At 41.7% G+C, this 24306-nt stretch overlaps 1 protein-coding gene across 4 annotated transcripts in view; it reads left to right on the top strand.

Annotated features, from left to right (window-relative positions):
* Positions 1-24038, top strand: part of CEACAM19 (CEA cell adhesion molecule 19) — a 35623-nt gene extending 11585 nt beyond the window's left edge. Inside the window, exons 2-7 of one of the 4 annotated variants that reach the window (XM_073601267.1) lie at positions 4804-5160; positions 13627-13773; positions 15086-15138; positions 18072-18120; positions 19032-19064; positions 23826-23920. In XM_073601267.1, the coding sequence (XP_073457368.1) occupies positions 4804-5160; positions 13627-13773; positions 15086-15138; positions 18072-18116 (602 nt within the window). In that variant the 3' untranslated portion in view covers positions 18117-18120; positions 19032-19064; positions 23826-23920. Of the gene's footprint in view, positions 1-4803; positions 5161-13626; positions 13774-15085; positions 15139-18071; positions 18121-19031; positions 19065-23825 lie in introns of all 4 variants that reach the window. The other 3 variants (XM_073601266.1, XR_012236212.1, XM_073601268.1) reach the window with 3 other exon arrangements.
* The last annotated feature ends 268 nt before the right edge of the window (positions 24039-24306 follow it).

The following is a 24306-nucleotide window of genomic DNA, read 5'->3' on the forward strand; positions in this document are numbered from 1 at the left end:
AGCGTAGGGTACAGCATTGCACAGACTAGGCACACTTTCACAGGGTCTCCCAAGATGCCATCGCATTTTGTGAGACCCGAACCTGGAACCGGTTACAGTTACAAAAGTTAGTTACAAAAAAAGTGTCAAAAAAAAAAAATATATATAAAATAAAAAAAAAATAGTTGTCGTTTTATTGTTCTCTCTCTCTCTATTCTCTCTCTATTGTTCTGCTCTTTTTTACTGTATTCTATTCTGCAATGTTTTATTGTTATTATGTTTTATCATGTTTGCTTTTTCAGGTATGCAATTTTTTATACTTTACCGTTTACTGTGCTTTATTGTTAACCATTTTTTTGTCTTCAGGTACGCCATTCACGACTTTGAGTGGTTATACCAGAATGATGCCTGCAGATTTAGGTATCATCTTGGTATCATTCTTTTCAGCCAGCGGTCGGCTTTCATGTAAAAGCAATCCTAGCGGCTAATTAGCCTCTAGACTGCTTTTACAAGCCGTGGGAGGGAATGCCCCCCCCCCCCACCGTCTTCCGTGTTTTCTCTGGCTCTCCTGTCTCAACAGGGAACCTGAGAATGCAGCCGGTGATTCAGCCAGCTGACCATAGAGCTGATCAGAGACCAGAGTGGCTCCAAACATCTCTATGGCCTAAGAAACCGGAAGCTACGAGCATTTTATGACTTAGATTTCGCCGGATGTAAATAGCGCCATTGGGAAATTGGGGAAGCATTTTATCACACCGATCTTGGTGTGGTCAGATGCTTTGAGGGCAGAGGAGAGATCTAGGGTCTAATAGACCCCAATTTTTTCAAAAAAGAGTACCTGTCACTACCTATTGCTATCATAGGGGATATTTACATTCCCCGAGATAACAATAAAAATGATTAAAAAAAAAAAATATGAAAGAAACAGTTTAAAAATAAGATAAAAAAAGCAGAAAAATAATAAAGTAAAAAAAAAAAAGCACCCCTGTCGCCCCCTGCTCTCGCGCTAAGGCGAACGCAATCGGCGGTCTGTCGTCAAACGTAAACAGCAATTGCACCATGCATGTGAGGTATCACCGCGAAGGTCAGATCGAGGGCAGTAATTTTTGCAGTAGACCTCCTCTGTAGATCTAAAGTGGTAACCTGTAAAGGCTTTTAAAAATGTATTTATTTTGTTGCCACTGCACGTTTGTGCGCAATTTTAAAGCATGTCATGTTTGGTATCCATGTACTCGGCCTAAGATCATCTTTTTTATTTCATCAAACATTTGGGCAATATAGTGTGTTTTAGTGCATTAAAATTTAAAAAAGTGTGTTTTTTCCCCAAAAAATGCGTTTGAAAAATCGCTGCGCAAATACTGTGTGAAAAAAAAAAATGAAACACCCACCATTTTAATCTGTAGGGCATTTGCTTTAAAAAAATATATAATGTTTGGGGGTTCAAAGTAATTTTTTTGCAAAAAAAAAATAACTTTTTCATGTAAACAATAAGTGTCAGAAAGGGCTTTGTCTTCAAGTGGTTAGAAGAGTGGGTGATGTGTGACATAAGCTTCTAAATGTTGTGCATAAAATGCCAGGACAGTTCAAAACCCCCCCAAATGACCCCATTTTGGAAAGTAGACACCCCAAGCTATTTGCTGAGAGGCATGTCGAGTCCATGGAATATTTTATATTGCGACACAAGTTGCGGGAAAGAGACACATTTTTTTTTTTTTTTTTTGCACAAAGTTGTCACTAAATGATATATTGCTCAAACATGCCATGGGAATATGTGAAATTACACCCCAAAATACATTCTGCTGCTTCTCCTGAGTACGGGGATACCACATGTGTGAGACTTTTTGGGAGCCCTTCAGGCTTTCTAAGGGCGTGAATATTTGATTTCACTCTTCACTGCCTATCACAGTTTCGGAGGCCATGGAAAGCCCAGGTGGCACAAAACCCCCCCAAATGACCCCATTTTGGAAAGTAGACACCCCAAGCTATTTGCTGAGAGGTATAGTGAGTATTTTGCAGACCTCACTTTTTGTCACAAAGTTTTGAAAATTGAAAAAAGAAAAAAAAAAATGTTTTTTCTTGTCTTTCTTCATTTTCAAAAACAAATGAGAGCTGGAAAATACTCACCATGCCTCTCAGCAAATAGCTTGGGGTGTCTACTTTCCAAAATGGGGTCATTTGGGGGGGTTTGTGCCACCTGGGCATTCCATGGCCTCCGAAACTGTGATAGGCAGTGAAGAGTGAAATCAAAAATTTTCACCCTTAGAAATCCTGAAGGCGGTGATTGGATTTTGGGGCCCCGTACGCGGCTAGGCTCCCAAAAAGTCCCACACATGTGGTATCCCCATACTCAGGAGAAGCAGCTAAGTGTATTTTGGGGTGCAATTCCACATATGCCCATGGCCTGTGTGAGCAATATATCATTTAGTGACAACTTTATGCAAAAAAAAAAAAAAAAAAAAGTGTCACTTTCCCACAACTTGTGTCAAAATATAAAATATTCCATGGACTCAATATGCCTCTCAGCAAATAGCTTGGGGTGTCTACTTTCCAAAATGGGGTCATTTTGGGGAGTTTTGTGCCACCTGGGCATTCCATGGCCTCCGAAACTGTGATAGGTAGTGAGGAGTAAAATCAAAAATTTACACCCTTAGAAATCCTGAAGGCGGTGCTTGGTTTTCGGGGCCCTGTACGCGGCTAGGCTCCCAAAAAGTCCCACACATGTGGTATCCCCGTACTCAGGAGAAGCAGCTGAATGTATTTTGGGGTGCAATTCCACATATGCCCATGGCCTGTGTGAGCAATATATCATTTAGTGACAACTTTTTGTAAATATTTTTTTTTTTTTTTTTTTGTCATTATTCAATCACTTGGGACAAAAAAAATAAATATTCAATGGGTTCAACATGCCTCTCAGCAATTTCCTTGGGGTGTCTACTTTCCAAAATGGGGTCACTTGGGGGGGTTTTGTACTGCCCTGCCATTTTAGCACCTCAAGAAATGACATAGGCAGTCATAAACAAAAAGCTGTGTAAATTACAGAAAATGTACCCTAGTTTGTAGACGCTATAACTTTTGCGTAAACCAATAAATATACGCTTATTGACATTTTTTTTACCAAAGACATGTGGCCGAATACATTTTGGCCTAAATGTATGACTAAAATTTAGTTTATTGGATTTTTTTTATAACAAAAAGTAGAAAATATCATTTTTTTTCAAAATTTTCGGTCTTTTTCCGTTTATAGCGCAAAAAATAAAAACCGCAGAGGTGATCAAATACCATCAAAAGAAAGCTCTATTTGTGGGAAGAAAAGGACGCAAATTTCGTTTGGGTACAGCATTGCATGACCGCGCAATTAGCAGTTAAAGCGACGCAGTGCCAAATTGGAAAAAGACCTCTGGTCCTTAGGCAGCATAATGGTCCGGGGCTCAAGTGGTTAAACTGTAAAAAAAAAAAAAAAAAAGCAAAAACGCACCAAAAACGCTGTAAAAACGCTGCAAAAACGGTGCACATGCGTTTTTGGTGCTGGTCCATTGAATTGTATTACATGCAAAACGCTGCATTTTGCATGAAAAAAAGTCCCTGACCCTTTCCAAAAATGCAGAGATACAAAAAGGCATTGATGTGAACATGTTCCATAGGAACCCATGTTAAAAAATTCCCATGCATTTCTGCAAAATGCAAAATGCATCAAAAAACGCGCTAGTGTGAATGGAGCCTAAGGATCTAATGACTTTTTGTAATTTTTACACTTTCATCTTATGTTGTAGCTCTGATCAAGGGGGCATTGTCTGAAATTAAAATACCACACCAAAGTCCAGGTGTTTCAAGATTCAGAGTCTAAAGTAAGATTTTATTCAGACATTCTATTGGGCACAAAAGTATTAGATTCCCATCCTGAGGTTCTTGTGGTAATCCCTCAGTGCATGGTATGGAAGCAGCCCAAATATTATCCCAATGCCCCATAGGGATGCTATCAGCACAGCCTTGATAAACTACATTTTGAGTACTAAAGCATGACTTACTTATGCCTTTTTTACACTAGAGGTCCGATTGGGTCCACCTATCCGTTTTTTAGGTGGACACAATCACACTCTCTATTCTCCTCTATGGAGCGGCGGATGTAAATGGGTTTGTGTCTCTTTACAACCACCTACCTCCAGCAAAAACAAACAGAAGGGGATCCATTCTTCTCTGTCTGGCCAGATCTGGCTATCCTAGGAAAGGAAGCATGCTATGGGCAGGAATACCAGGTGAAAATAGAGGTAAAGAAGAAAACTAAAGCAGCCATCACATCTATGGACTAGTAAGCTTCACTTTCGTTCTTAGGTTATGGATTTAGGTATATGCTTTAACTATTACGGTAATCATTCAACTCTTCAATCAATCAATTCAACTCTTTAAAAAGAATCTTCACCAGTCCCGCCATTTTTTTCTTCACCCACTTACTGAGTGGTGTGTCAAGTACATTTCAGGTGCTCATCCACCCAGAGGATCCAGTGTTGTCCTACTGAGATCCTCTCATCTTTTGCCACCGCTTGGTCCCATGATGCCATGGTATGTAAGACGTCATCGAGAGGCCCACCAGCTGTTCCCGATTCATTTGGCATGCCTCCTGATGATGCGGTACTGGGCATGCCCCCCTGCTCTTTTGTGAATGAAGGGCTATGCCTCTGGGCACATGTGGTGTTCGTATCCCAGGAGGCACAGAGAGCACATGGAAGGGGGGGGGGCGCACTGTTTGTATCCGCTTTAACGAATCAAACAACTTATATATTCTTTGCTGAAGTTACATTAGTTCTAACGTGGATCTCACTCTTGCAGTTCTCCTCGGTGTGTTGGTGGATGTGTCCAGTGGAATGATGAGTATTTCGCTGATCCCTCAGTATCCGGTCATCCAGGGATCTGTCACTCTGAGTGTTACTGGGAATACTGGGACAATTCAGTCTTTCTTCTGGTATAAAGGATCAGAAACGTCTTCTCCATGTCATATTCTTTCATATTCACCCCATAAAGAAATACCCCTAACTACTGGACAGATGTACAACCATCGACTTACAGCTTTTCCCAATGGATCACTACTGATCTACAATCTAACATCCACAGACCAAGGTCATTATGTAGTGAGAGCAGATTTGGAGAAAATGGTAGATGAAGCCTTTATATTGCTGCATGTCTATGGTGGGTATCATTTCTACTTCAATCAGTCTCAACACTTGTGAGCGGCATTTAAAATGTACATATGGACCCAATAAAAAACATATTTTTTGCATCACTGCAATAAATACACATTTCCCCATGTTTTGTCTCTAAAGCTAATGTAAGAACAGAACACCCCCTTTACTACAGAACACCTTCCATGGTGATAAGAAGCGCGGGAGGGGTTTTAAAGAACTTGAAAAAAAAAACTCACAGACAACACTACTTAATGCACGCAGAGGCAACGTTGTCAGCTGCTGGGAATTTGCTTCTTGTTTTTGGCAGAACAACTAATATTTTTCTGCACTTACGGTATTTTAAAAGAAACAGAACAGGAATATGTGTAGCGATAAGGTTGTGCCCCAGCTTAGGCTTCTTTTCTTATGCTCTGTCTGATTTCTGCATCAGGTCATCAGGAAATGCTGTCTGGCAACTGTTCTTGTGGCAGCATTTCCTGTGGAGGAGGTTGGTTACCACAGCCGGCTAACTCCACAGATCACCTGATTTTAATGAGTTTGAGTTATTTTTGTTATTTTTTTTTTAAAGTTTATAAACATTTAAACAGAAGATTTAGATTTATGTTTTCATATATGTAAAATTCCTATTGTATAGGGTCAGGCCTGTCTTTAACATTGATTGGACCCCGGGCAAGACTTTTATTGCTCCCCATGAGCCGACTCTGACCCCCCACATTGCTATTTCCCTCTCCACCTGCTCTGAGACATACAATAAATAGCAGCTAAACTCAAAATCAGCTTACTGCAGCAGATAAGGCAGCGATTGTGATTGGTTGCCAAAGGTTACGGAATATCATTACCACTCACTGACTATTTGCCAGAGGTTACAGCACACATTAACCTCCCTGGCGGTATGATTATTTTAGATTTTAGGTGCTGAAAGCGGTACCATTATTTTGCATGGAAATTTGGCGTTTTATATTGTAGGTCTGTAAATCTTAACAATAACACACTTAAATCTGTCCAAACCAGAGTCTAGTAGATATCCCGGGTATGATAAAGTTTGAAACACAAAAACATAAATTATAATATAATAAATAAAAATAAATAATTAAAAAAAATTTAAAAAAATAGTAATAAAATAAATTTCCCCACAATTCACTATCGCTCAATTCTGCAAGTGTTCTAATTGATTATCGCTGTTTTCTAGCTGGTCTAAAGCCACTTTTGACGTAAAGGGACACTTTTTGGTTGCTATGGACAATCTCCAGTTTCCAGGCAGAAAGAACAGTGTATATCATGTAAAACTGCATGCAGGGCATGGGCCAAAGCACTGGGGACAAAAGGGATGTGAAATCATTTCATACAGTACTGTAATCTGTAAGATTACAGTACTGTATGTGTTATGATTTTGACAGTTTTTTGAATTTGCCGCCAGGCTCCGCCCCCGTGCGTCGCGCCGCTCGCAGGGAACGGAGCCTGGCACGGAGAGGCTTCGGAGGAGGACGGAGCCCTCGGACACTGCGGGGGACATCGCAGGATCCCGGGGACAAGGTAAGTAACGCCGCCCCAGGATCCTGTAATGCGATCCCGAGTGTGGCTCGGGGTTACCGCTAATGGTACTGAATTTTAACCCCGAGCCACACTCGGGAAAACCGCCAGGGAGGCTACGGCTCACTGATTAGTTGCTAAAGGTTACAGTACATCATTACTACTTACCTATTGGCTGCTAGAGGTTACTGCACATCATTACCACTTGATTGTTATATCTTACTGCACATCCTTACTGCTCACTGATTGGTTACTAGAGGTAACTGGACATCATTACTGCTCACCCATTGGTTGCTAGAGGTTACTGCACATCATTACTGCTCGCTGATTGGTTGCTGGAGGTTCCTGCACATCATTACTGCAAACTGATTGGTTTCTAGAGATTACTGCATATTCTTACCAATCAGTTTGCAGTAATGATGTGCAGGAACCTCTACTGCATATTACCACTCACTGATTGCAGTAATGATGTGCAGGAACCTCTAGCAACCAATCAGTGAGTGGTAATATGCAGTAGAGGTTCCTGCACATCATTACTGCAAACTGATTGGTAAGAATATGCAGTAATCTCTTGCAACCAATCAGTTTGCAGTAATGATGTGCAGGAACCTCTAGCAACCAATCAGTGAGTGGTAATATGCAGTAATGTAGCCACTTACTGATTGCAGTAATGATGAGCAGTAACCACTAGAAACCAAAACTGATTGGCTGCTAGAGATCACTGCATATCATTATCACTTACTGATTGGTTGCTAGAGGTTACTGCACATCATTACTGCTGATTGGTTGCTAGAGGTTACTGTACATCATTACTCCTAACTAATTAGTTACTACGGGTTACTGCAAATCATTACTGCTAACTGATTGCTTGCTAGATTGATGTGTTTTTATAGCATAATCTAACAGTCCCCTTTCCAAAGTAGAAGTGTTCTCTTGCAGCAGAACTGAACATGTGACAGAAAAGATGAGGTTAATGAAGCCGACCAGGGGTACATTGAAAACAGTACTGTCAATGAGCATAGCAAGCAGAGATAATTTAGTTTAGTGGCAAAAGCAGTGAAAGTTCAATACAACAGGGCAAACTAGCTAATTCAGATTGTTAATCACACAACATACCAGCTGTCTGATCATCCGAGCCGACTGACCAGCAAGCAGAGGGGCAGAGAAGGACGATAAAAAGCCAAGCACAAGTTCTCATTCAGATGTAACTCCTGCCGCCCACTGGCTTTCTGCTCATCCATGTCGTCTATGTCATTGCCTCCTCATAGCGATCCTCCCTCACTCCTCCGGCCCCTGTCACTGCTCGTCAGTGTGTCTTTCTATTCGGCCCGCTCTGCTGTCAGGCATGGACACCGCAGCTTACTAATTACCTGCAGCTGCACTATGTGACAGGGATGGATTGTTAGGGTTTTGGGCCCCACAACCTTGACAGGGCCCTGGGCAGGAGCCCCTTTTGCCTTGCATTAAATATGGCCCTGTATAGGGTGCACCCATGACAGGATTCACAGAGCGTTAGGGAGAACAATTTGATGGGTTTCATGGGTTTTCTCTCTCTGTAGAAACTAAATAATTATAACTTCAGCTGTAACATCTATAAACCGGCTTAAGTTAATAGTAGCTTGAGCTATTGAGCTTTGTAAACAGCAGCTTTTGTTTTTGTTTTTTCAGCAAAGCAGTTAAGAATAATCTGGAAAATGTGAAAAGGAGATGAGAGCTCCACTTACTGGCTTGAAATGAAAATACTACATATTAATATGCAATGTTTTATATATACACACACCTAATCAAAAATAAAAATTTTTGAACATATTTTTTTAATCATGACCATAATACAGTTAGAAAGAAAAGCAGCCATACATTCCGTTAAAGGGTTGATTAAAGGGAACTAGGTATGGCCTAAAATGTTCCTAAATAGCAACAGGCCTGAAGTACAGGAATTTTGTGGTGCCTACAAAATACCTTTGTAAAACTAGAGAACTTTTGTACCTACTGTAAATTAATAGGAGCATGGCTTAACCTCAGGAGGGGGCAGGTCTTAAATTAATACTAATGTCTCAGTTTTTCTTTTTTTTAAAAATAACATGTTATACGTACCTGCTCTGAGCAGTGATTTTGCACACAGCACCCTAGATCCTCCTCTTTTAGGGTCTCCCGCCGGTGCTCCTGGCCCCTCCCCCCTGTTAAGTGCCCCCACAGAAAGCAGCTTGCTATGGGGCACTCGAGCGGAGCCGCTGCTATGTGTGTCTATTCAGACACAGAGCCATGGTTCAGCCCTGCCCTCTCTCTCCTCATTAACTCACTGACTTTGATTGACGGCAGCAGAGCCAATGACGCCACGCTGCCATCTCAGCCAATGAGGAGCAAGAGTCCCGGGCAGCCGAGACTCTCCTGCAACATCGAGGTGGGCTCAGGTAAATATTGAGGGGGCTGCTTCACACAGAAGGTTTTTTTTTATCTTAATACATAGAAAGCATTAGGATAAAAAACCTTCTGACTTTGTAACCACTTTAATCTCTGTGCCTGTAAGTACCTTTGCAAGTCCTTTGTATTGGTAAACAGCACTTTGGTTTCTCTTCAAGTTACAATTAAGCTCCATCTACTCCCACAAGTCCCATCCACTGTCATGTTATCATATTGTAGAACATCAGTAGGCAGTAGAACCTCTGCAGTTTAATGGCTAAATGAATGGCAGTATGGCTTACCCCAGAAGGGGACAGGCCTTAATCTCTGTGCCTATAAGTACTGTACCTTAGTAACTCCTTCATATTAGTAAACAGCACAATGACTTCTCTTCAGGTCAAGGTCAAAATAAAAGTGGAATTCCAGGCTTTACCTAACTAATATTAAAAATTCCTATGCTGACTAACCTGTGTAAGAAAATATGTATATACTTAACTATGTTAAGGCCACTCTACTCTAGGCACTTGATTAAACTCCTCTGTGTCAACCAGTGGAGGTTCAGGGGAGAGGAGGGAGAGCTGACGATCAATGGACCATAGGAGTGTGTGGGTGAATCACCACCCCCAGGCATTCCAAACGTTGCAGAGCGCTCTCTCCTCTTTCTTGCAGCCACCACTGCCTGGAAGAGGGGCGATCATGTGACCGGACCAGAGCAGCCTGCAAATAGAAGTATATGCATCTTTCTTACACAGGTTAGGCAGTATAGGAGTTAAGAAGAGGGAGCGAGCATTTTTAAGATTAGTTAGGTATAGCCTGTAACTCCACTATGAGCTCTATCCCCTACCACATTAAGTTTCATCCACTGTCATTAAGGTATCAAATGGTAGACCCTCAGTGGGCAGTAGAACATCTGCGGTTTGAAGGTAAATGAATAGAACCATGGCTTAGCCCCAGGAGGAGGCAAGTCTAAATCACTGTGTCTTCAAGTACCTTTGCAAATCCTTCTTATTGGTAGACGGTAATATGGCTTCTCTCCTAGTCAAGATTAATCTCCATCCCCTCTTACATTATGTCCCACCCCCTGTCATTAAGTTATCAAATTGGTAGAGCCTCAGTGGGTAGTAGAACCTCTGTCATTTTATGGCTAAATGAATGGGAGCATGGTTTAGTCTTGGAAGGGGGGATGGTCTTAATCTCTGTGCCGACAAGTACCTTTGTAGGTTCTTCATATTAGAAAACAGCACTATGACTTCTCTTCCAGTCAATATTAAGCCCCATCCCCTCCCACATTAAGTCTCATCTCATGCCATAAAGTTATCAAATAGTAGAGCCTCGGTGGGCAGTAAAACCTATGCTGTTTGACAAATAAATAAATGGGTGGGTGGCTTAGAGAGGGCAGATCTTAATCTCACTTTAAAGAGATGTTGGGGGCACTGTGTACAGCCTAGACCTAGAATCCAAAGGACTCTACAGGGATTTAGGGTTCAAATTGAAAGTCAATACTTTAGATACTTTTTAGATAATGAAAACTTGACTTCCCTTAGGGTGAACATTAGGTCTCCTAAGGCAAGGTTAAAAGTTAAGGATAGGTTAAAGGTTATGAACATCCTATAATTTACACTTGTTCATGTGTATTTTTTATAAGTATATTTTTTAATGCAGTACTGTATTATATGTTGTTTTTATTAGCATGTTAAAGCGGACCTTCAGTCTTGTTTTCAATGTTCCATCTATTAAATCTTCTGCCCTTGTTGTTTTAACTTTGGCTAGTTAAACATTTTTTTCTGCCAGTAAATACCTTATACAGCCCACTTCCTGTTTCTTGTCTGGTAAAAAGCCTAGGCTTATGACATCTTGCACAGCTCTCTCTCTCTCTTGAGAGTTTGCTAGGAAGGGAGGGGGGATTAGTCATAAGAGGGCCAATGAAAGCTGCAGGGCTGCAGAGCTGGAGGTGTGCCTCTGGCTGCATCCATTCTAACTGTTCACTTCCTGGATTTACACAGACTTAGTGGAGGGAGATTTCTGCAGCATATTTGACAAGTACAGAATCACAGTATATATAAAATAATATGCAAAGTGGTTGGAGGGAAGCTTCAGAATGGAAAAGATGTTTTTATTACAAATGATGTGAGGAACTGCAGTTCCTCTTTAAGTTCACCTTTAAGTGCTGGTTTAAGTAATGTTAATAAGGCTGGTTTAAGTGGTTTTAGTAAGGTGTCTTTCTTGATACCAAATAGGCAAACACAATGCAAGAAGGACTAATCAGGACCTGTTCCTAGATGCATTAAATTCAGAGGCCAGGATGTCAATGGAACACAGATATATGGGTCAGGAATGGAACATTGCCAGGGCATATGAAGAGTTACCAAAAGCTAGGTGCCAAACAGAGCCAAGAAAACAGGAGAAAATATCTGGATTTGGGCAATAATAAAGTTAAGCTGGCCATACACAGTTAGCTTTTTTTTCAAACATTCTTAAAAAAAAAATTTATCAGATCGTTCTTTCATGCCAGCGTTGAGTCAACTAATTTAATTTGAAAACCCTTAAAATTGTGTCTAGTTTAACGCTGCTAGGCTTTGCATTCCAGTTCGCTGGAAGTCAATCTGTCCTTCTATGAGGAAATGTCTTCAAGGCATTACTTGTATAGCGGAGATGATCCACACCTCTCAAGATAATAATTCTAAATTCTCCCACACTTGGGCATCTTGGATAGTCTTTAAGGCTCTCTGTTGTATCATGCTCTCTTGCGAGATCATACCTGAACCCTAGCAGGGTTCTTGCAGTCCACTTGGATCTTTTCTTTTGATATTTACATGCTGCACCACAGTTGTGGCGTTTCTGGATTTAGTTATGGAGAGGGCAGATGGTGCTACACCCCTTTCTCCTTCTCCATTATACCACATCTGCCCTTTTTTTAACTTTTTTTTCTACCCCACTCTTTCTGATTTTTTAGTTTTGCTTTTTCCAACTTTCTTTCTTCTCTTTCTTTCTCTTCTGATCTAGGAGTGAGTTTTCCTATCTCTTTGTACCCTAAACCAGTGGTGTTCAAGTACCCCCAATGGGCCAGGTTTTCCTTTACTTTGCACAGCTGCTTTGAATCAATATTAATGACATGGTATTGATAAGAGCTATTTTATCTAAGGGAAGTTCCCAAAACATGTCCTGTTGTGGGTACTTGAGGACTGAAGTTGAGAACCACTGCTCTAAACCCCTTATGAACAGGAAGTTGGGGGGTTTGCTGGCCATTTTTTAGGTCTTAAGAGAACTTGAGCCCTAAATACCTTCTGCTCTACTCTTTGTTTTATTTGACTCTCTCGTCTGCAGGTTTCCTCTATTAGGTGTTACTCAAGTACACATTCCCAATCTTAAGCGACATAACATGATGCAGATCTTTCTCCTTTTTTTTGTGATTTTGTATACTCATGCTTTTTGCATTTTGCAGATTTGCACTACAGAACGTGTTCCATAGGAAACCATGATAAATAGATTGTAGTGCAATTTTATAATGTTTCTTAAATGTTGTCCACACCTGTAATAAAAATGGAATCATAGATATGAAATAGGTTTCATTAAAATATGCATGATTTTTAGCCAGATAGAAACCACATTAACATTTAGATTTTCTAATGGTTAGTGGGGTCAAATCGACATTCAACATAGCATTTTTCTCTTAAGAATGCAATTCTAACAAATGTGCAGATCAGTTTTGGGCACCAGTTCTCAAAAAGGATCTCTGAGAACTGGAGAAAGTACGGAGAGGAGCAACCAAACTGATAAGAGGCATGGAGGAGCTCAGCTATGAGGTAAGATTAGAGGAATAAGGAGGCACTCTTTACGTCTAGAGGAAAAAAGATTTAATCTCCAAATACAGAAAGGTTTCTTCACAGTAAGAGCTGTGAAAATGTGGAATAGACTCCCTCCAGAGGTGGTTCTTGCAAGCTCAGTAGATTGCTTTAAGAAAGGCCTGGATTCTTTCCTAAATGTACAGAATATAACTGGGTACTAACATTAATAGGTAAAGTTGATCCAGGGAAAATCTGATTGCCTCTCAGGGGATCAGGAAGGAATTTTTTCCTCTGCAGTAGCAAATTGGAGAGTGCTTTGCTGTTTTTTTTTACTTCCCCTGGATCAACTGTGGGTATAGGTTTGTGTATATGGGATTGTATTTTTTTTTGGTTGAACTAGATGGACTTGTGTCTTTTTTCAACCTGACTAACTATGTTTTAAAAATGAAACATTTTGGACAGAATTCTACTGGTTTATGCCCAGCTTTAGCAAGGCGTCCTCTGAGTAGTACAGAGCAGAGATAGTTACAGAAATAGGCCCAGAGTCTTACATAAGCATACAATGGTGACAGAAATCTAAACTCTGGTAGCCTTTTGGCAATATAGACCAAACATCAAGAACTTAAATTGACAAATAGAACAAGTGTGACTGTTAATCATCTGCCAGTTGCCTCCAGTTCACTTTAGTTTTAATTTTAGAGGTACTGTATGTAACACAATTATATACTTCCAACTTTTTCTCCCTTTTTCTGTAGATGTGTCTCCTGATAGCAGTAACGTTAATAAGCCAGCTGGATGTAGCATCGGATCCATTGTTGGGGCAGTTTTGGTTGTTGTTTTCGTGTTGATTGTTGCAGGTTTCCTGGTATACTATACCTATAAAACAAGGAACCGGAACAATGGTAATCATTGCTTGTACACAAATTACATTTAAAGTGTATATAAACTCTAACAATGAATTTCTCATATACGTTAGACTCCCTTTTAGTCTGGTAAACATACCATTGAAAGCACTTTGGCATATCTGTTCGACAGTTAAAAAAATACCTGTTCGTCATGTCAGAAATCCAGTGTTGTCTTGTGTCTGGTGCACTTTGTAGTGTTACCCTTGTTTTAAGGGTGAGGCAAGAGGGAGAAGATTTGTAGTCCTAACACAAACTAACAGCAGGTGATTTTTACAAGAGGACAGGGCCGGAAAGTATATACAGACCATGCTTTGTACGGCAAGGTCTGCTATAAGGTTATACAAAATAATAATAAATACCTGCGCAAACCACCATTGAGAAGAGCTTCGAGTCTTACAGCTACAAAGCTAGATAGTAGTAACAAAATTCAAAGACAAACCGCACACCTCAAAACCACTCTGAATAAAACAAATCTATATATAAAGTGCTAAACTGGAAACCAAAATGAAATACACTATCAATAATTAATAATACAATTTGTGACAACCAATAAAGTAATGCGTGTTGATCCAAAAAATGTGCTTGGTGCGAATCACATAAAAGTTCATACAAGAAGATCTTTAAAGCCCTTTTAGGCCTGATTCACATCTATGCATTTTTAGTGCTTTTTGCATTTTGCAGATTTGCACTACAGAACGTGTTCCATAGGAAACCATGTTAAATAGATTGTAGTGCAAATTTGCAAAAATCACTAAAAATGCATAGGTGTGAATCAGGCCTAATAAAGTGCTTGCTGTGTTGCAATACCAAAATAGTGATTCAGTGATCAGAAGACTCCACAAATCTGTACTATCAAGTGACAACACATTCTTTGCGAAAAGAGGTCAAATAATTCTGGTAAGTGTGTCCCCAATTGAAATGTATAGTTACTCCTCCTTCGATATCCTGGGTAATTTTGGGCAGTAATGGATCAACACATCATAACAAAATATTCCTCTGTCTTAAACGGTCCTTAAGTGGCCTCATTGGCAAGGGGGAGACATGAAAGATATCCTCATAGTGTAGTAATTCAAGTTTTTATTCAAAAATATTAAAAATTCCACTTACACAGTAAGTGAAGAAATGAGGAATGCTGGTTTGCGCTCCACCTGCATTTCGTAGACCGGAAGTGACATAAGCCGGAAAGTCCCACTTTATTGGTTGTCACAAATTTTATTATTAATTTCTGCTATAAAAGGTTGCCCGAGTCTAGGTCCATTAAACAATACAAAATTATTACATTTTATACCATTTTCTATTGAACTTGCAGGGCTTTCAGTTGATACATCTATCCAGGTGCCCATTTATGAAAATACTGCAATGGTAAGTTACCATATAAATACATGTATTATAAATATGAATATCTGTCATAAATAATAATATTATTGATTACTTGATGCGTACTGCCTATGTTTGAAAAGGGACCCACTGAGGATAGACTATGGCTACTCCAGCCTACAGATGGCAGAGTGCAGCTAAACAGTACTTGGCAGGCGTCACCTGCCACACATTGTGGATTGTCACTTGCCACGTCACCTGCCACACGTAGCGGATTGTAACTTGCCACAAAGTCACCTGCCACACGTTGCGGATTTTCCCTTGCAACAAAATCACCTGCCACGCATTGCGGATTGTCACTTGCTGTGTCCCAGAGTGAAGGCAGGTAGCAGAGAGATGATGTAATCTCTCTGCTGCCCGCGGCTGCACAGTGATGGCGGAACTGCAGTGATACAGGGTGGGTGGTGAGAGATTATGTCATCTATCTGCTTCCCCGCCCATCGACCCGCTGATTGGCCAGCAAGCCCGACTGGCCCAACCGCTTACTCAGCCTCTGACCCACCCAACTGCTGACTGCTCCCCCCTGGGCAGCCAGTGTTCTGCTCGCACACTCCTGTCACCTAGGCACTTGGCTGCCTCACAGTGGGATAAGCAGCGGAGCGGGCAGAACGTTCGGGCTGGCGGGCGGCAATTTGCCGCCCACCTGAAAGTGCCGCTCGGAACCGATGGTCCCACCGGGTCCCATGGTAGGGTCGGCCCCGGAGAGAGAGAACCGAGGCTTCGGGCGGCCGCATCGCTGGACCGTGGCACAGGTGAGTGTCTGTTTATTAAAAGTCAGCAGCAGCGGACGACTTTTAATAAACATAAAAACAAGTGGAATTCTGCTTTAGCTCAACACAGTAGCTGAAGGTGGTTGTACCACGTGTCACGTTTAGCCAGCAGTACCATTGTCAAGTGCATTCCATTCAAGTGAATGAGGAGCACCGCAACCACCCTGCAAATGAATGCAATGCACATGGCTACAGTGCGGTGGTGCGGAATAAAGTTAAAAAAGGCGCTGAGAAGGTGACATATCACTTCCCAGCCATCTACCATCAAATCTACTAATAAAACAATTTTAACACTTATCTAACATCTGCTTTTTTAGACTGTGAAAAGCGTTCTGCTGCTGCAAGTGTGAAAAAGCTTGTAATTTAGATGATAAGGTGTGAACAAGACATGAAAAAGCTTACATCGCATTTCCACTTTTGCAGCCAAATTTGTGTTTATTATATGTGTACATTCACAAAGCATAACTTTAAAAATTTTGAAAAATTACTGCTTATGTTTTTACTTGCTTAAAATCTTACCTAGCCATCTCCTTTTATGTAATGATAAGGAGAGGGCTGTGGAATTATGTTTACCATGTTTAACTTTACAACTGATAAAGGGATCTGCCAGCACAATGCAAACTAGATTCTAACACTATCTGCTCTAACAAAGGGTTAGACAGCTTGAAGCGGTAGTAAACCCCGATGCACAAATCCCCAGAAATCATAAGGCTACTATTTTCTCCATGTACCTCAGTACTAGCTATCCCCATAGCACATTTCTTAATGCATTCTTCTGCTTGACTTCTTGTTCCCGTCTTCTGGCCGATTCCGGTGCCATATTTGCGACGTCCCAATCCGTATAGCAGTATGCTTCCATATTTTCTCTTGTGTCTGTGAGATAATCTTGCACATGCGTAGTGTATAATATGTAGCACCCCCTAGTGTGCCACTAGAGTTAGTGTAGGCAAATTTATGTTCTGACTCATAGTAAATTTGTGAGTCTTAATTGGGTCATGGGATTACTACAGGTCAGGCTGGATGACTCATGCAGGCAGGTCTCTGGTGCCTCCCTCTGGTTCTGGAAGTATGGAGAAATTTCTAGAACCTTGGGGGCGGAGGCCAGGAGGGTTGATCTGCATACTTAGGGGAGCTTAGCCAATCCCCAGGCAGTGGGCCTGGCATGACGGCTGAGCCAGCCCTTAAATGTGGATGAGTCATGCTGACAAGGGAGTCGTGTGGAAGGTTGAGTGCTGTGGAGACTGTTGGTGGCTCTTGACGAGAACCCCTGGTCTGGGGGGAGGCTCTACCTCGGGCTGGCTTAGGAGTATCCTAACAGTATTGCAGTTTGGTAGGAATCTTGCCTAAGAAGCAGTGGGAGCAAGGAGGACAGAGTGTCAAATCCCTGACTGTGCTGATGAACTCAAAGGGGAAAGACTTCTACATGTAGCAGGCCTGTCTGGAAGACAGCATTGTTCTTAATCTTTCTTTCTCTTGCCCTGGGAGCAGCCAGGTAGGCTGGTAAAGGTACAGCTGGGTGGGCTGGTGAAAGCGCAGCCAGATGGGCTGGTATTTCCTGCAGGCAGTAGGACTGGGATCGGTGTGTCTACAGGGGAGTTGGATATACTCCGGAATGCAGCCTACAACACTTTGAGCTTGGTTTTTGACAGTCTTTGATTATAGAAGATGCAAAAGCCCCTTTAAGGAATAGTATCTCCCAGTCCCTTGGAAAATAGTACAAAGACTGTTCTTTGAGTCTGGAGAAAGTGTGAAAAATGCTTGTTGTAGCACTACCCCCAGCACTGCATTTATTAATAGTAATGTGTCTGAACTCTTGAAGGATCGCTATGCAATGCCCTGGAGTGCTACGATGAAGGCACGGTACCTCTATGAATAGAGTGACGGCACAATGAGCGTGCCCTCAATGGGTAACAAAAATGCGCATGTGCCAGTGACGTTATGCTGACAAAAATCAGGCAAAATCTCTTAAATGGAGCAAATTGGAATAACATGCAAGAAACCTAGATGTATGTGACTTCACAATGCTTTATATGGTGCAGAGTAGGTCAGGAGACTTTACTACTTTACAGCTTAGGTGATACTTTGTATGTTAATGGACTTTCCCTCAGTTTATCCCTCTAATTGCACTTTCTAATTGCAATTGTTCAGAATAGCTTGCAGTCCAATATAAACCTGCTCCAAAGAAACACCTAGAAAGGTAAGAAATATTTTAAAAATATATTTTTAGGTATGCTGTGCGAATGGAAACACATAGCAAGCATATAACTACAAAAATGGAAATGGACTTTAAGCATCTTTACAAATGCACACCATAGGTATATATATTCACAGTAATCTACAAGCACATTTTATTTTTGTAAGATGTGCTCTCTTGTATAAGTGGGGAACGGAGTTTAGTTTTCATTTTATGTAAGTTCTCTCTCTTGTGCTTATTTAGAAAAATAAAATAAAATAAAATAAAAAAAGTGTCCCTTGCGCTTGTGCCAGCTGTTATACTTGAAATCCACCATCCCCTTTGCCCTCCACGTTCCCTAATCTCATGGTGTTTCCATGTTTAATACAGCAGTTGGGTCATAGGCACTCATCAAGAGTGACTACTATGTCGTAGACACTTGTCAAATGTGCCGACTATGCCCACCCTTTCTCCATTCATAGGAGCTGTAATATAGCTTCCATGAATGAAAAGCACTTTATGAATGGAGAATGGGCGAATTAATGAAAGCTCCACCTCCCTAATCATAGAGCACTTTTCATTCATGGAAGCTATATTACAGCTCCTATAAATGGAGAAAGGGTGGGCATAGTCTGCACATTTGACAAGTGTCTACGACAGCTGTAAACTCCCAAAGCACTGCCTGTAGGGTTTGGGGTCAGGGAACAAAAGATTTTTAACTAGGACAGCCAACATCAGCACAAGAGACACTTCTTATTAAATGTAAGTTTTGTCCCTTGTGCAGATTAAAAAAAAATGTTTCACTAAACTTAGGGAAGGTAAATGATTAAAGCCTGTCTTTGCTTCTTGGACTTAGCTTTTTAGTTTTTCTCTATTGCTAGTTATGCATTTCACCAATTATATTACAGTTACATTTCATATTATTGAATTTACAGGATCAAGGTGCAAGCACAGACTCAGATTACACAGTAAGTTAATTTCCTGACCACATGAACAATTATATAAAAACAGAAATGCAAATTAACTTCTTCATTACAAGTTTTTTTAACATATGCTTCCAGGACCTCCTCATGTCAGACTACCACGAGTCAGCTCTGTCCCCTCTAGGACAACCTCTTAACTGACTGAGGGTCACAGCCACACTTGTTTTTTTTTCGTCCCGGACACCTGATTTTAGGAAAAAAAAACAAAGCTTTAAGGAATTTTTTGCTTTTACCTTTTAGCATTATGTCCCTACCCAGATTCAGCCTCTCCTGGGTCAGAAGACACCTCGTATGGCCTGTAAATCTCCCTTGAAGTGGGTTCCTTAGGTGCAAGGATTTGTTAATGGCAGTATAAAATCAGTACGCAAGCATAGAAGATCATATTTCAGTTCCAGGGCCTCTTTGCCAGCTCAGGATGAAGATTTGGCTTGTTGGGCCTGTGCGGCTCAGGCGTTGTCTGGCAAATTAATATGTGCATCTTGCCTCAAAGAGTTGGCACACAATAGTGCTGCACCGTGTGGTAGGGTTAAGTCTTACAATAGAAGCGCTGTGAAGAAGAGGATATGGAGCGCGTCAAAAAAGCATCCAGGAGGCAGTATGTGGTCTTGTCCTCCCCAGATGAACCTGGAGCTTTGGACAGGGTTGGTCCGGTTGAACTCAGTGTGTGTCCTTTGAGCCAGGAATCTCATGTTTTTATTTTTCTTTAGTTCCCTCTTTAGTGGAGGCAGTAAAGGAGGCTATGAAGATGAAAGCTCTCCACCCGTGAAGCAGTGCAAATACTATCCAGATCCAAAAAAATCCATCCTGTCCTTTCCTCTCATTTACGAGGTTCAAGGATTGTTTGAAGATGAATGGGCAAGGCCTGATAAGAAATTAAATGTTCATAAAAGAACATCTAAATTACAGTATATCTTTTTCGGGAAAAGGTTACCGACTTGTGGGACTCTATACCTAAGGTGGACGCCTCCTTGCAAAGGCTGGCCCGTCAGATTACTCTTCTGCTGGAAGATTCAGTATCGTTTAAGGTCACCAAGGACCATAGATCAGAATTTATTCTGTGATGGGAGCAGCTTGCAGGCAACCATAGCTTTGACTTCTATTGCGACGGCCCTAGGAGTTTGGGTAGTGGATTTGGAGTCCTGGTCTTCGGGAGAAGTAGGTGAAGATGATGGTTCATCTCCACTCCTTATGGGGGTATCTCCGCCCAGTCCTCTCAAGTGGGAGCAAGGCTAGCTCTTTTCAGAGAGGCTTGGGTGGAAGAAGTCAATGATGCCTGGGTTCTGGACATTTTCCCAAGAGGGTATCATTTTTAGAGTTTGCGAGAAAACCCCCTCAAGCCTGGTTTTTAGAAACCCGTATTCCAGTGTGTCCAGTAAAATTGCAGTGCTTGCGAACATACATAAAGGAATTGTTAGTGGCTCAAGCCATTCTGTCAGTTCTGAGATGGAAGCAGGGAGAAGGGGTTTATTCCCCTCTGTTTCTGGTCTCAAAATCCTCAGACCCGTTTTGGATCTAAACTACCTCAACTCCTTCATGAGGGTCCCCCCTTTCACAATAGAAATTATAGTTTTAATGATTCTATTTTGAAAGTGGGAGATTGGATGGCCTCCATTGACCCGGCAGATGTTTATCTTCACCGCTTCCTCAGGTTTTCAGTAGAAGGATTGCACTTTCAGTTTCAGTGCCTGCCATTTGGGCTTTGCATGGCCCCCAGGACATTTTCGAAGATGTTTTCGGCCATCATAGCAACCCTGAGACTCAAGGGCATCCAGATCTTTCACGACGATATTCTTCTGTTGGCCCTGTTGAGATCTCTTCTCCGGGAGCATGTGGGCCTCACCGGCAAAACACTCAAAAGATTTGCATGGATGATCAGTTACCAGAAAAGTCATGTACAGCTGTCGCAGGTCCTAGAATATCTTGGGGTCCAGTTCAATTCAGCTTTAAGCCGGTTTCTTCTTCCTCAGAGGAAGGTCCAGAAAGTCCAGAGTCGGACAAAAGACAGGTGATCTCCAGTCTTTTCGTGAGAGCAAGACAGTGTATGCAGTTCTTAGATCTCCTGTTCTCCACGATTCCCATGGTTCCATGGGCCAGGTGGTGGAGGCAGAAGTTTCAGTTCAGCTTTGTCAGCCAATGGGATCGGCACTCATTGTCAGAACATTTTCATTCCAGCCCTGATACCCCAGTCATTGACCTGGTGAACGGTGTCTCGCAACTTATAGTGTGGAATTCCTCTGGTCTCTCCAGACTTAATAGTGGTAACTACAGATGCAAGCCTACTGGGCTGGGGAGCACACTGCCTAGCCCATCAAATTCAAAGCACACGAAGAACTTTTCTGTACAAAGTTCATACATGTTAGAACTGGAAGCTGTTCAATGCGCTATTCAAGTTTAAGCATTCCAGCCTCTGCTGCGTGATCAAGCAGCAAAGAATCTGTCAGACAACTGGACAGCAGTAACTTACATGGTTTGCCAGGAGGGGTACCAGGAGTCTCCCACTCCTCTATCTTCCAGGATCGAAGAACATCCTAGCAGATCGGCTAAGCAGGATGTTCATAGACCACAATGAGTGGGCCCTCAACCCAATCTTCGAGACATTGGGAACTCCAGCAATTGAGCTGATGGTGTTGGAAATGAACTTTCAACTTCCTCTCTAATTCTCCCAATACTGGGGTCTGCAAGCCCTGGGCCAGGATGCCTGGTCCAAGCCATGGAATTTCCATATGGTTTATATGTTTACTATGACTCCATTAATTATAAAGGTACTACTCAAGATTTAATGCAAGAGAGTTTGTGCTATAGTGATCCTTCCCTTTTGGCCCAGAAGGCCATGGTTTACTTTGGCTTGGAGGATGAAGGTCGGTCAGCCAATCCCACTGCCTTTCTTGTCAGGATCTCCTGGTTCAGAACAGCGTGTTTTATCGGAACCCCAACAGTCATTGCGGTGGCTGTTGGTCATTAAACTCTTTAGCAGCATTGAGACTCTGTGTTTTCCTTTCCTTCCTATTTGTAGTGGTTTCCCTTCCTTATTGATGGGCATTGCTTGTTACATCTCGTAGAAGGCTGACAAGTGGAGGTCCAGGAATAGGGAAAATTGTTTGCCTACTTAACATATTTTCCTTTCCTGGATCTGCCTTATGTCAGCCGGGGATTCCCCACACAAATTCCGTCATAAGGTGGGATATTAGAACACTGACTAGGGGGTAGCTTTACAGGCTAGTTAAGAGGTTGTCCTAAAGGGGTCGGAGGGGGCAGAGCTGACCTGTGGTAGACTGACATGAGGAGGATCCAAGAAAAAAAATTACGGTAAGGCAAACAATTTTCCCTAATATACAATATACTATATATATATATATATATATATATATATATATATATATATATATATATATACATACACACACACTATAATTCCCCTTTTGAAGGTGTCTGGTATGTCCAAAGAGGGCTCACACCTACAGTAGCAGCCATGAGCTTGTTTCTCTTTCTAATCAGCAGGCTCAGTTCTTTACTGTAAAAGTGATCTATGGATCTGCCCGATTACTTTTGTTCGAATATACCTGAATGGAGGAGTTGAAAAGCAAGTGCCTCCACCCAATCATCACAGTATGAGGCAGAAGGGTGACACCTGTACTGCCAGATTTAGCTCTGCAGTCTTTGTGGCATCTGAGCCAAAACACTTAGACCCAAATGTAACAATGGTTTGTAGCACACTCCTAGTGTAGAGTAGGCTGCTTGGTAAATTCAGTTTGGTTCCCCTGTAATCAGAGGAGAAGAGGTTGATTATTTAGGGCTGCTCAGTGTTTCACAAGGTGCTCCTCTGTTACTTCCCTGTGTTATAGAGGATTCTAGAATCATAGCGGGAGGAAGGATGGGGCATGCAACCTGAATATTTATGGAACTCTAGCTAATACCTGGGGATGTGTGTCCAGTAGGTGGGGAGAGAGCCCATTAATAGTATGAGGCCTGGGCAGTAGAATGCAGTGTTCCTAGGTCCAGTGCTGCAGGAGGAGACCCCTGGTGCAGGATCCTAGAGAAAGTCTTCAGGAAGATACCAAGGTCCCAGCTAGGCTAAGCTGGAAAGCCTATTTGTAAATCTGCATCCGGAGAACAAGTTGGGTCTAAAGAAGCTCACTGGAGAGAGCCAGGAGGAAATTAGTGGGAAAGAGTCCAGCTGTCCTATGGTGGTGTGAGTCTGCATCTCTCTCACTAGGAAGAGCCTGGTGGATATCTGTAGGAGGCAACCAATGGTCCTGTGGCTATTAGAGTAGATGACCCCAGTACTGAAGAATAGTGACTGTGTGTAGCTTTTAACTCTGTTAGGAGTACAGGTTACCAACTGCACAGAGATCCTGTGGGATATTCATATTTGTGAAGTGCAGCCAGAAGTTGCGGAGTCCTTAGGTTGTTTAGTTTTACAGTTTTTTAGAGTATCATCGTACCCCAAAAAACCCCAAAAGAAACCCCTAGACTGTTCTTTGAAGCCAGTGCAAGAGTGCAGAAAATGTGGTGTGCCTGGCTGTGTGTGCTCTACAGGGTAAATAGGAACAAATTCAACAGCGGCTCTTTAGGGGGTGCGCTACAGGTTACAAGTGTAACAAATGGGTAACGGAAGTGCTGAAATTTGCATATGGGGCATTCTGGAGATCATGTTTCCCAAAAAGATAAATACCAAGCACATATAACAGTATTGATTTTGCTTTCCTTGATTGAAATTCTGCTTTAATGGTCCTATCCATTTTACAGAGTTTGCAGTTCAAGTCAGAAGACATATACACAGCGCTAAAAGAACTACCACACAACGAATTGTCCATGTAATGGACAATCTTCCCTATGACCATATTGAAAATGCTTGTAATAAAGCAAGGAGAAATATAACATTATGTAATATTATTGTTTTTGTTATTATTTTTACGTATGTTTTCACCGCCTGTGAATAAAGGTAATTTATTCACCCTGTTCGTGAGTTTCATTCTGCTGCTTTACATACATTTTTAAGTGTTTTTTTTGTTTAATTTTGGATAGTAGGGAAAGGCTAAAACACTTGCTAGATTATTGTTTGCCATCTATGTACCATTGGAGACATTTTCTTTCATTCGCTGTCCCAGGAAGGCAACAGAAAGGAGGAGATAATCTCCTAAAGTGAGAATTCCCCTTATAGACAGCTGTCCATGAAACACATGTCAGCACTGGAAGATTTCCACTTACCTCTTGTTCTGGGGACAAC

This window comes from Aquarana catesbeiana, linkage group LG10, assembly GCF_042186555.1.
Source record: "Aquarana catesbeiana isolate 2022-GZ linkage group LG10, ASM4218655v1, whole genome shotgun sequence".
Taxonomy (NCBI): Eukaryota; Metazoa; Chordata; class Amphibia; order Anura; family Ranidae; genus Aquarana; species Aquarana catesbeiana.